General features: G+C 43.8%; 1 protein-coding gene across 3 annotated transcripts in view; it reads left to right on the forward strand.

The window, feature by feature from the left end:
- The window catches only part of LOC144692729 (very-long-chain enoyl-CoA reductase-like), a 111292-nt gene that overhangs the window by 49569 nt on the left and 48084 nt on the right, over nt 1-13639 (forward strand). For 2 of the 3 annotated variants that reach the window (XM_078561813.1, XM_078561814.1), the window contains exons 2-3: nt 10371-10421; nt 10811-10862. In XM_078561813.1, the coding sequence (XP_078417939.1) occupies nt 10371-10421; nt 10811-10862 (103 nt within the window). Of the gene's footprint in view, nt 1-10156; nt 10422-10810; nt 10863-13639 lie in introns of those variants that run through there. The other variant, XM_078561812.1, reaches the window with a different exon arrangement.

Raw genomic sequence — 13639 nt, forward strand, 5'->3', positions numbered from 1 at the left:
CATATGACTACTAATTCTTTCCTGAATAATTGTTTCTAGAAGCTTCCCCACCACTGAAGTTAAACTGACTGGTCCGTAATTGCTGGGCTTATCCTTACAACCTTTTTTAAACAAGGGTGTACAAACACTTCTACGCACAAAGGGTGATAGGATTTTGGAACTCTCTGCCACAAAAGTCAATTGATGTTAGATCAATTGTTATTTTGAAAACTGAGAGTGATTGATTTTTATTAACCAAAGATATTAAGGGATAAGGAGCAAAGGTGAGAGTATGGAGTTAGGTTGTAGTAAACTATGGTCTTATTGAATGATGAAACAGAATTGAGTGGCTAAATGGACTACTCATTCCTATGCTCATAAAGTGGCAGAATCCATCAGAGGAGTCATGGATATGCAGGGCCGGGGATGGTGGGCTAGAAAATGGACAGGGTTGGATAGGATTGAACCAAGCCAAGAATTGGCTCAGAGGGCAGGAACAGGCTGTCAAGACAGTCCTGTTTGTGTAGCTTGGGGGATAAGAGAGAAACAGTAGAAATCCTGTCTGGTTGAATTGGTTCAGAACTTGCCCCTGCTCCGCTCTCTCCTCCACATAAAGGATGTTGTTCAGGGAACATTTGCATTTGGGGAACAACGTGGTTGGAGGAAATGTGGAGGAAGAAAAGCTCAATGTCATATCAAGCTTGGACTTTTGTTGAGGTGGTTGTCTGGGAGCTGAAGCTAAGGCCATTATGAAGGAAAGGTTGTGCAAAGTCAGAAAGCATGAGGTAAGAGGGGGAATAATGCAAATCCAGTAAAACGTGACATTTGGAGACAGAAATTCAGAGAAAAGTAGACAGGAACAGATAGTGAGTATTGGCTCCCATTCAAGGGTTGCTTGAGTTTCCTTTTCTTGCTACTTTAACATTTTTATCTTAAATTATCAGATGTGATGAAGGATGACAAGGAACAGTTGTGGTGTAGATTCAATCTTATGTTGGAGAGAGCTTAAGAGTGTACATGTGGTGGCATATGAGGGAGAGGAGCAACAACATGAAATAACAAAAGCAGTAGCAAGAGGAGTATTCGATATCACAAAGGTACCGATCATGACTGTCTCTGAAAGATAAAGGGTGAAACTTTAGCTGGAATCTATTTGGAGTGAGTCAGTGCTAGAAGCAGGTGCAGAGAAAATAGATACAGCTGTAAAAGAAAACCTTGGCAAAAACACAGACACAAACAAAAAGACAAAGGCTAACAATGATGGTGAGCACACTGAAAGAGACAAACCAATGACATTCGTGATGGCAGAGGAGCAAAACTAAACTGCCTTAGAGCTGCCATTCCTCATAACTGTGGAGCTGGACATAAGAAGAGAAAATTCTGAAAATGCACAGTAGGGCAGTGAATAACTGTAGAGAGAATAGTCAGTTATAACATATTGGGTGTGCAACCATCAATAGAATTAAAGACTAACTCCTAAGCAAGCATTTGCGTACTGGTTAACACCAACCCTTTAATAAGCCTGACATGCATGTGTATCGAAGAGCACCTGTTGCTTTTGTACCCCTGTGTCTCTGTATTCGCATTATTCAAGCTTTCGTCCTCCAAACACAGACCTTGCTTGGGACCTCGAATGCCCTGTGCTGCAAACTGAGGTTAAAATTGGATTAAAATAAAATAGCATAGGAGTCTGGATAATTTCACACATCAAATCTGTTACATCAGCTCCTGAATTTCTATTTTGACAAACTTTGTGTGATAACAATCCCACGAAGCTCCTCGGGCTATTTTACTGTGTTAAAGGATTTTTAAAAATTCTTTCTTGGGAGCTAAGCATTGCTAGGCCAGCATTTATTGCCTATCCCTAATTGCGCTTGAGAAGATGATAGTGAGCCACATTCTTGAACCACGGCTGTGCATATGGCGTTGGTACATGCACAGTGTTGTTAGGGAGGGAATTCCAGGATTTTGACCCAGCCAACAGTGAAAGAACAGTGATATAGTTCCAAGTTAGGTAGGGGTGTGACTTGGAGGGGAGCTTGTAGGCAATGGTGTTCCCATGTGCCTGCTGCCCTGTCCTTCTAGGTGGTCGAGGTTCATGGATTCACAAGGACCTTATCAAAGCAGCCTTGGCAATTTGCTGCAGGGCAACTTGTAGGTAGTACACTGTGTACTGGTGGTGGAGGGAGTATATGTTTAAGATGGTGGATGGAGTGCCAGTCAAGCAAGCTACATTGTCTTGGATGGTAATAAAAACAGTAAGTGCTGGAAAAACTCAGCATGTCTGGCAGTATCTGTGGAGAGAGAAACAAAGTTAACATTTCGAGTCCGTATGATTTCACATTAACTCTATTTCTCTCTCCACAGATGCTGCCAGACCTGCTGAGTTTTTCCAGCATTCCTTGTTTTTATTTCAGAATTCCGGCATCCGCAGTATTTTGCTTTCATCCCAATGTCTTGGATGGTGTTGAGCTTCTTGACTGTTATTGGGACTGCACTCATCCAGGCCAGTGGAGAGTGTTCCATCAAACTCATGACTTGTGTCTTGTAGCTGGTGCCATATAAATGGAAGCTATTGTTGTTAACATGTATAAGGAGGGTTACGATAAGAAACAGCCCTGGGGGACATGAGGTCCATCAGGTTACTGGCAGTAAACTCCCTTTAGACCAGGAAAGGGTAAATTATTAATAAACTCTTGGTTGAACCTGACTGTTTCGGTACCATTGGTATCATCAGCAGTATTACAGTATTAATCGTCATAAATATGACAGTATTACAATACTACACTGACATAAGTACAATGGTATTGTGCTACACAAGGTGGAGGCTCCACAAATATCCCCATCCTCAATGATGGAGGAGCCCAGCACATCAGTGCAAAAGATAAGGCTGGAGCATTTGCAACAATCTTCAGCCAGAAGTGCTGAGTGGATGATCCATTTTGGCCTCCTCCGGGGATCCCCAGCATCACAGATGCCAGTCTTCGGCCAATTCAATTCACTCCACGTGATATCAAGAAATGGCTGAATGGCACTGGATACTGCAAAGGCTATGGGCCCTGACAATATTCTAGCAATAGTACTGAAGACTTGTGCTTCAGAACTTGCTGCACCCTAGCCAAGCTGTTCCAGTACAGCTACAACACTGGCGTCTACCCGGGCTATGTGGAAAATTGCCCAGGTATGTCTTGTGTGCACGAAGAGCAGGACAAATCCAACCTGGCCAATTACCGCCCCATCAGTCTACTCTCGATCATCAGTAAAGTAATGGAAGGGGTAATCAACAATGCTTTCAAGCGGCACTTGCTTAGCAATAACCTGCTCACTGATGCCCAGTTTGGGTTCCACCGGGCCATTCAGCTCTTGACCTCATTACAGCCTTGATTCAAACATGGAGAAAAGAGCTGAACTCCCGAGGTGAGGTGAGAGTGACTGCCCTGATGTCAAGGCCACATTTGACAGAGTGTGGCATCAAGGAGCCCTAGCAAAACTGAAATCAATGGGGGAAAACTCTCCGCTGGCTGGAGTCATACCTAGCACAAAGGAAGGTGGTTATGGTTGTTGGAGGTCAGTCATCTCAGCTCCAGGACATCACTGCAGGAGTTCCTCAGAGTAGTGTTCTTGGCCCAACCATCTTCAACTGCTTCATCCATGACCTTCCTTCCATCATAAGGTCAGAAGTGGAGATGTTTGCTGATGATTGCACAATGTTAACCACCATTCACGATTCCTCAGATACCGAAGCAGTCCATGCCCAAATGCACAATATCCGGGCTTGGGCTGACAAGTGGCAAGTAACATTCGTGCCACACAAGTATCAGGCAATGACCATCTCCAACAAGAGAGAATCCAACCATTGCCCCTTGATGTTCAATGGCATTGCCATCACTGAATACCCCACTATCAATATCCTGGGGTTTACCATTGACCAGAAACTGAACTGGACTAGCCATATAAATACTGTGGCTACAAGAGCAGGTCAGAGACTAGGAATTGTGCAACGAGTAACTCACATCCTGACTCCCCAAAGCCTGTCCACTATCTACAAGGCACAGTCAGGAGTGTGAGGAAATATTCTCCATTTGCCTGGATGAGTGTAGCTCCCATAATACTCAAGAAGCTTGACACCTGGACGCCCACACCCTGTGAATGAAATAAAAAAAAATTCAGTTATATCTTAAATTAGACACAACTTAACAATTTTTAAAAATTCTGTCATAGGATGTGGGCATCGCTGGCTAGGGCAGCATTTATTGCCCACCCCTAATTGCCCTTGAGAAGGTGATCGTAAGCTGTCTTCTTGAACCGCTGCAGTCCATGTGGTGTGGGTACATCCACAGTGCTGTTAGGAAGGGAGTTCCAGGATTTTGACCCTGCAACAGTGAAGGAATGGGGATATATTTCCAAGTCAGGGTGGTGAGTGGCTTGCAATGGAACTTCCAGGTGGTGGTGTTCCCATCTATCTGCTGCTCTTGTCCTTCTAGATGGTAATGCTCATGGGTTTGGAAGGGGTTATCTAAAGAGGTTTGGTGAGTTACTGCAGCGCACCTTGTAGATGGTACACACTGCTGCCACTGTGCGTCGGTGGTGGAGGGAGTGAATGTTTGTGGGTGTGGTGCCAATCAAGTGGGCTGCTTTGTCCTGGATACTTTCAAGCTTGAGTGTTTTTGGACTCATCCAGACAAGTGGCGATTATTCCATCACACTCCTGACTTGTGCCTTGTAGATGGTGGACAGGCTTTGGGGAGTTAGGAGGTGAGTTACTCACCACAGGATTCCTAGCCTCTGACCTGCTCTTGTAGCCATAGTATTTATATGGCTAGTCCAATTCCGTTTCTGGTCAATGGTAGCCCCCAGGATGTTGATTGTGGGGGGATTCAGAGATGGCAATGCAATTGAATGTCAAGAGGTGATGTTTAGATTCTCTCTTGTTGGAGATGGTCATTGCCTGGCACTTGTGTGGCGTGAATGTTACTTGCCACTTGTCAGCCCAAGCCTGGATATTGTCCAGATCTTGCTGCATATGGGCAAGGACTGCTTCAATATCTGAGGAGTTGAGAATGGTGCTGAATATTGTGCAATCATCAGCGAACATCCCTACTTCTGACCTTATGATGGAAGGAAGGTCATTGATGAAGAACCTGAAGATGATTGGGCCGAGGGACACTACCCTGAGGAACTCCTGCAGTGATGTCCTGGAACTGAGATGATTGACCTGCAACAACCACAACCATCTTCGTTTGTGTTAGGTTTGACTCCAACCAACGGAGAGTTTTCCCCCTGATTCCCAATAACTCCAGTTTTGCCACACTCTGTCAAATGCTGTCTTGATGTCTAGGGCAGTCACTCTCACCTCACTTCTGGAGTTCAGATGTATTCCCTCAAATCTACTTACTATACAGCTACCTATTTACAGTACAACTTTGAAGACCTGTGTTGAACATTTATGAAAAAGAGCAAATTTAAAAGTTAGCCCCACCAGCCGTTCACACACCAGCGTACAATGGAACTGAAACCGCAGTCACAAGTTTAAATAGCAAGACAATGGTGATAACAAAAGCTGTTGTATTTACATCCATATATACAATACCATCATACAATATATCAATGGAGAGCACTTAGTCCAATCCACCCTGTACTTGGTGCCTCGTACCTGATATCCCAAGGATTGGTACACTCTGTGCTTAAAATGTTGCAGTTAAATAAGGGTCACTATTATAGACACCAAGCACCGACCCTCTGCTCGCCACAAAGAAAGTTCATCCCAAACCTGTCCTTTGTTATTAATGAATGTTTTCCTCACTCTTGGATCATTCAGTTTGCCTCTAATACTGTGATGCAACTGTATGGGTGGACTTGTAATACTACTGTCTTTGTGCGGTGTGTTAAATTACAAGCTGTTATATTCCTAGCTATCTGGAACTGCAATACTAACATATTTGCTGCTCTGTACTGTAATACTATCATATTTGTGACTGTTTAGTACTACAATGCTAATGTGTTTATGCCAATGTGTCACTGATATGCTCATGGCTATGTAATGCTTTTGCATTCATTACTATGCAGTAATAATGCCACAATAAGAACTGTATTGGTAGTTGTATCGCACTGTTGTGTGTGGTCTGTTTTGTCATTGTGTGATACCTTTAAGTTTTGCAGGCACAGTATTTAATATGGAAGGAAGTTGTGCAGTACATTCCAGACTGCTGCACAGCTGCAGACAGGCGCATCTTGTTGGGAACAACATTGCTGTATTATAATACTATCACTTCTAGTTGTGTAGTATAGTCAGACTATATTTGTGGTAGTGTATTACCATAATGATATATTAATGATAGAATCAGAGAGAAGTTAGAGCACTGGATGAGGCCATCGTCCCATTGTGTCCGTGCCAGCTCTCTGTAAGAGCATCTCGCCTCATCCCACTCTCCCGCACTTTCCCATAGTCCTGCAACTATTTTCTCTTAAGATAATTATCCAATTCCCTTTCAAAAGCCACCATTGAATCTGCCTCCACCACACTCAGGCAGTGCATTCCTAACCTCCACCTGCTGTGAAGATAAGTTTTTCCTCAGTCCAGCTCTGGTTCTTTCACCAATTGGTTAAATCCTTAAGTGGGTCTCCTTTGGTTCTCAGCCCTTCTGCCAATGGGAACAGTTTCTCCCTATATATTCCGTCCAGGCTCCTCATGATTTTGAACACCTCTATCAAATCTCCTCTCAGTCTTCTCTAAAGAAAACAGCCCCAGAAATCACAGGGTATTGGTGTCTCTGGCTAGGCCAACATTTATGACCCATCCTTAGTTACCATTGAGGTGGTGGTGAGCTGCCTTCTTGAACCACTGCAGTCTGTGTGGTGTAGGTACATTCACAGTGCTGGAAGGAAGGGAGTTCCAGGATTTTGACTCAGTGACAGTAAAGGAATGGCGATATATTTCCAAGTCAGGAAGCTGTGTGGCTTGGAGGGGAACTTGGAGGTGGTGGTATTCCCATGCATTTGCTGCCCTTGTCCTTCTAGGTGGTAGAAGTCACAAGTTTGGAAAGTGCTGTCAAGGAGCCTTGGTGAGTTGCTGCAGTTTGTCTTGTAGATAGTACACACTGCTGCTACTGTGTGTCGGTGGTGCAGGGAGTGAATATTGAAGGTGGTAGATGGGGTGCCAATCAAGCAGGCTGCTTTGCCAATCCATCCAATCTATTAATGGTTATATAGTACTGTAAAGCTATTCCATTTATGGCCAGGTGGCACAAATAATATTTGGATCAGGGCATTCACTTTGCCTCAAGGCAGCAAAGTTATCTCACATTTATACAGTCGCAGAGTTTCAATTAACTTTGTGTTTTGGGCTACTGCAGTTATTCCTGGTTTACAGACCTTGGCATTTGCCCTCCAGGCATACAGGGCCTTTGTGGTTATGACAGTGGACTAACAACCCAGAGATTTATGACTTCAGATACAAACTATTCCAATCTGGCAATTTGTAGGCCAGGACCTCACAAAGAAAAACATTGAAGGCTGTAAATTGAACATTGTAAAAACCCAACTGTTTCACTGATGCCTTTCAGGTATAAAAGCCTGTGCCCCTTCCCCAGGCAGGTTGACACTAGTCCACATTCTGTGGTTGGGTCCTAACACCCTCCTAAGGGGGTCTCACAGCCCTTGGAGTTGTAAAAATAATTGCTAGTAGACAGCTTATCAGCTGGGGAAGGTGCCTTGTAAGCAGGGCCCACATCACAAGGTCAGATAAAAGCCACTACATAAACTAGGAGCATGTGCTAGAAAGGTACTTCTTTGTAATACTGATTGTATTGTTCACTCCCTACATCATGTGTGCAAATACTGTTCTGACATCTTTTCGGTGGATTCTGTCAAAACCATGAACTCAATCCCAAAATGAGTGAAATTGATTCAGCAGTCCGATATGCATCGCTGCCAATTTTCATTTCCATGGAAGTGAACAGAAATGAAAAGTCAGGAGAGATGTAAAACTGGCAACAGAAACAACATCGGCTGTGTTACATTATTGCTCAAAGTCAAAAAGTACACTGAAAAGACTTTAATTTTCCAACTAATTTATCTTTTGAAAAAATGTTCTCTTCTCATGGTGAAATCTACTGGATCTTTGAAGTTTTCAGTGTATGCTTTCAGCTGCCCAGGCTGCAAACCCTGGAATTCCCTCCATAAACCTCTCCGCCTTCCTTGCTCTCTCTTCTACTTTGAGGTGCTTCTTAAAACCTACCTCCTTAATCAAGATCTTGGTTACCTGTCCTGGTATCTCATCATGTGGCTTGGTATCACATTTTGTCTCTTAACGCTCCTGTGAAGTGCCAGTGGATGATTTACTACTCTAAAGGTGCTATAGAAATCCAAGTTGCTGTTGAGCACTAAATAACATCACTGTTGTAAAACAGGATTGAATTTGGGTCTGCTTCTCACATTGGACTAGGGTGCATTGCTTCTACCGACATTTCACATTCACGGGTTTCTGTAAGAGTTATTCCAGGGTCCCTTTAGAAAATGGCTTTCAAAAATCTCAAAGCCAAGTAAACATGAGAATCAGATATTTTCCTTGGTCATTTTTAAATATTAAAAAAAAATTCTTTCAAATATAATGCTCCCGTTTCATTTTACCAGATGTAAACTCATCCTCAATCCCAAATTCTCTGGATTTTACAAACTAATGTGCGATGTATCTTTATTTTTGGGTTTTTATCTCAGTGTTTTTGGTCTGGATTAATGGTAATTTCACACCTGTAATTTCACAACATTCGGCTGACCGCGGGTTGTAATATTTAAGGCACAGAATGTACCCAACTTGGACCCATTGGACCATGCCTAAGAACTGGGGTGGAGCCCTAATAGGAAATATTAACAGGTCACACAGATCGGTTCAAGGGGGCAGAGTGAACAGCATCCCATTGGGAGCAGATGGAGAGGAGGGTTGGCTCCGTGCAGCTGAAGTGCTGCCATTGGCTTTGTGCTGCTGAGAGAGCTGGGGCTCAGAGAAGCCTGGGGTTGGTGGGGGAGGTAGTGATAGCTCCGTGAAGCTGACAGTTGAGGCAAAGGAAAGCCCGTGGGCAGTGGGGCTCTGCTCAGTGTAGCTAGGGCTGGAATTATGCTGCTAACTAGATGCTGGGGTGCAGCCTTATGAATCCAGTGGGACATGGTCTTCAGTGGAGAGATTGAGCAACTAGGAGGTGAGCAGTTGTTGGGGCAGTCTGAGTTGGAGCTGCAGTTGAAGGAAATCTAAGGCTAGATCCTCAAAAGAGAAGAGCTGAAATCCCTCGTGAGGAAGACAGACTTTGAAGAATTTTTGTGACTCACTGACGTTTGGGTGGGTTACTTAGGAAATTTGTGAAATCTGTCTTGTTTATGTCTGCCATTTAACGTGCAGTTTGTGGTGTGCCTGACCACAGTTTGTCTGTTAATTCATGTTTACCTCATGTTAATGCTGGATGTTAGAGTATGCGACAGAATGAGTTGATTGTTTGCTTTGCTGACTTTCGTATAGTAAAATTTCTTCTGTTTGTTTAAAACTGTGAAATGTTGTGGCTTTGTCTTGTTTATGAATTACTGGGATGTCAAATTTCGTCGTCTTTAACAACAAAATAGATTACTGGTTCCTAACCGGCAACAAAATTTGGGGGTCACAACGAGATTGTACCAAAATTTGGGAGTTCGGTCTAGGGTCGTAACACTAGTTCATGGGCGTCCTGGTAAAGGGGCAGTTAGCAAACCTTACATAAAGCATCAGTTTGTTTGTATAATGCACAGAAAAATGTGTTGATATGTATGTACGATATTCATGCAGGCACACTCACCGGCAATGTGAGGTATTTTGAAATGAATGGTATGCTGGTCCAGTTACACTGCTTTGCTCCCACATATGGTGCTTTCAACTGAAGGTTTTACATTCAAAGTGTTTGCCAGATAACATTTTTTTTGGTGATCTAGTTTTCTGTAACTATTACAAGCCATCAGTTTGAAGGATGAGTGAAACACTGGATTAAAACATAAGGAGCTGCTCAGTTATAACCGAGTCTGATAGAGTAGCCTTTCTGGAGTATTAAGTTACAAGGCCATTTCCATCAGTTGGGTTGTTCTGTCATGCTCCTGTCATGATGCCTCTTTACACTTATTACCGTCTGGAAATGACAGGGACATGCGTGTTTGCCACTTTTGTGCTGCTAGGTGCCTTCTGAATTCTTTGTGCAACATTTAGGTTTTATTCGTGTGCGCACTGAAAAGCAATGGCACCAATGCAGACGATAGACTTAACAACTGTGTTTAGTGCGACCAGTTTAAAGAAGAAAGCAGTCACTGCTACTATCACGCAGCAAGCAAGGGAATCCTCAACCACAACTAAAAAAGCAAAATCTTTTGTTTTCTTTGAGGTGGAAATCCTTGATGCCAAGACCAAGGAGCAGCTCTGCTTCCTCGACAAGGTGAGATTGTAAACATTACCTTTTAAAAAAAATTCCCTCATGTATGGTTATAACCGTTGTACAATTGATTTTGTAAGTGATTAATTGATGTGAAGGAATGCTTTTGAAATGACTTACTTGACGCACATTAAACTATGTCACAAAGAATGAAACCCGGATTAGGTGCTGTTGAAAAATCCTGACTTTTGTTGCGGGGCAGTGGAATTTATTTAGCTGCTGTTGCGCCTCTGAGCATCAGAATGTCACATTAATGAACGATTATGTCCTTAGTACTGCACATTTTAAGGCTCTTTCTCCTGAAATCTGCATTGCAATTGTCAGATTCCCTTTCTGCTTCGAATTTGTAGTATGTAGAGCTACTGACTGCATTTTCTTTGCATTGTATTTAGGTGGAGCCAAATGCCACGGTTGGTGAAATAAAATCCATGTTCCATAGGTCATGTAAGTAAAAGCATTCGAGAAGACTTTCTAGAAATCCCAATGACAGCATCCTTGTCGTATTTGAATTAATTTGCCTATTTTTGTTTTTACTTTATCCATTGCTTTATTTTCTTTCTGTCAAAACTCAGTTTAATGTTTTGCTACATTGTTATTCTTAATCCAGATATTCCTTCCCCTTGCTACATGAAATTGAGGTGGTTTGTAAAGCAAAAGTCCTGGGAGGTTGTAAATCGTTACATACAAATCCTTTTGGACTGGTGACAATTCCTGGATCTGATCTATTTATTCCTCGCTCCACCAGCTGCCCTTAGGGATAAATTTAACAATGGTTATTAGGAGGATGTGCTCAGTGAAATTTGATAGCTAGAATGCAGGGAAACAAACAGAGGTAAAACAGTAAATCAGCAATGGCAGGGCTTCAGAAAGGAGGAAGATTGGGTGCAGACCTGACACATTTCTATGATGGGGATAAGAAAGACACTCACGGTTAGAGCTCCCTTCATGGCTAAAGATGCAGGGCTGAATTCCCCTGCCCATTGTGGCGAGTTGGGAGACAGCTAGGAGGGCTGGCAATAAGGTGGAGAAAGGCGTTGGGAGGGGAGCCCGATGTATTCCTGCCACCAGGGCACATTGGCAGTGGTGGGAATCTTGTCTTCGTGGCTGCCCAGTTCAGCCACTTAAGTGGTCAATTAAGTGCCACTTCCTGCTCCTGTGGGCATTTCGGGAGGGTCCACCACTGCGTGGGGAGGGATTGTCAGGTAAACCCTGGGCAGCCTTCCAGTGGGTTCTTGGGGCGGGGGGGAGGATTTGGGGGAACCTTTAAGGGCACTCCATGGCCCCACAAAGGGTCCCTAAGGTGGCAATGGGTGTCCCCGTGGCAACAGCGCTAGCAGCGCACTGTGACACCCCCACACCAATTGCAGGAGCCTACCTGCCTGGCCATGGCTACTCCGCAGAAAAAACCTATCTGCTCTTTGAGAGTGCCTCACCATCAATATGCCCTCATGCTGCAGCTGCAGCCTCAGCAATGGCCAATGCTAGCGATGGCGCTGCTGAGCTACTGGCCCTCTGATTGGGCTAGCAGCTCCTGTAGCGCGGGTAGTGGCGAGTGAGCGGGGGGGGGGGGGTGGGGGAGGTGGTTTGGGGGTGCCACCCGGTCCTCAATGGAAGGTGCCCTGGTAGCTGCATGCAGCCTCTGGGTCCCACTGCCTGCAGAGCAGGCTCGCCTCCCGGTTTTAGTTCTGGTGTTGGGACCTTCAATGTCCCCTGGAAAATTCAGCCTGTAGAGATTAAAATGAAACAGAAAGTAGAGGCTTGTGATAAATGTCAAGTTCATAGTAAAGTGGAGAATGAAGCGTAATGCAGAAAATGGAGAGACGATTTGAAAGAGGAAATATGAGGGGCTGAGAGTGTGTAAGAGAATAGGTTAATGAGTAACATAAAACAGAACATCCTTCATAAACATATAAACAGTAAAAGAACAGTCAAAGCAAGGTGAGACTGGTTATGGCCAAAAAAGAGTAGGTAACCTTAAAAGTCTACCAGGGATTGGCATTAAGAGCGCTGCTCTTTTTGATTATGTGTATTAATGACCTGGGCGTGGCTACACAGGATACAATTTCAAAGTTTGCAGATGGCACAAAATTCAGAGAAGTAGTGAACAGTGAAAAGGAACAGTGAGGTGAAGCTGTCACAGGGAATGGGGAAAGTTAGTAGGCAGGTGCAGAGGCAATTAGGAACGCAAATGGCATGTTGGCCTTTATTGCAAGAGGATTGGAGAACAAGAATAAAGAAGTCTTGGCTGCAGTTGTACAGGATTTTGGTGAGACCACGTCTGGAATACTGTATGGAGCTTTGGTCTCTACATTTAAGAAAGGATATACTTGCACTGGAGGCAGCACAGTGAAGGTTCACTAAATTGGTCCTTGGGTTGAGGGTATTGTCCTAGGATGAGAGGCTGAGTAAATTGGGCTTATCTTCTCTGGAATTTAGAAGGAGAGGTGATCTCATTGAAACCTACAAAATTCTGAATGGGCTTGATAGGGTGGATGCTGAGAGATCATTTCCATTGGTCGGGGAATCTACAACATGGGGGCACTATCTCAGGGTAAGGGGCCGGTCATTTTGGACTGAGATGGGGACAAATTTCTTCACTCAAAGGGCTGTGAATCTTTGGAATTCTCTACTCCAGAGGGTTGTGAATGCTCTATCATTGGATACATTTAAGGCTGGGATAGACAGATTTTTGATCTCTCAGGGAATTAAGGGGAATGGGGAACGGGTGGGAAAATGGAGTTGAAGCCCAAGATCAACCATATCATAATAAATGGTGGAGCAGGCTCAAGAGGCCGTGTAGTCTACTCCTGTTTCTATTTCTTATGCTGTTTTGTAGGATAGTACAGATGTCAGAAGGACGTAGGCAGGCTGGTGATATGGGCAGACACATGGTAAATTAAATTTAATGCAGAGAAGTGTGAAGCGGTGCATTCTGTAAAGAAGGATGAAGTGAGGCCATAGAAACTAAATATTAGCATTTTAAAGGGATGGAGTAACAGAGGGACCAAAGGTGTAAGGTGTATGTACACAGATCTTTGAGGGCAGAAGGGCAAGTTGAGTTGGCTGTTTAAAAAAGCACGTGGGACCCTTGTCTTTCTAAACAGAAGCACAGAGTATAAAAGCAAGGAAGTTGTGCAAAACCGCTATAGCTCATTGGTTTGGTCTCAGTTGGAATGTAGTGGACAATTTAGGGAGCCACACTTTGGGAAGAATGTCAAAGT

This window comes from Cetorhinus maximus, chromosome 17 (genome assembly GCF_964194155.1).
Source record: "Cetorhinus maximus chromosome 17, sCetMax3.hap1.1, whole genome shotgun sequence".
Lineage (NCBI taxonomy): Eukaryota > Metazoa > Chordata > Chondrichthyes > Lamniformes > Cetorhinidae > Cetorhinus > Cetorhinus maximus.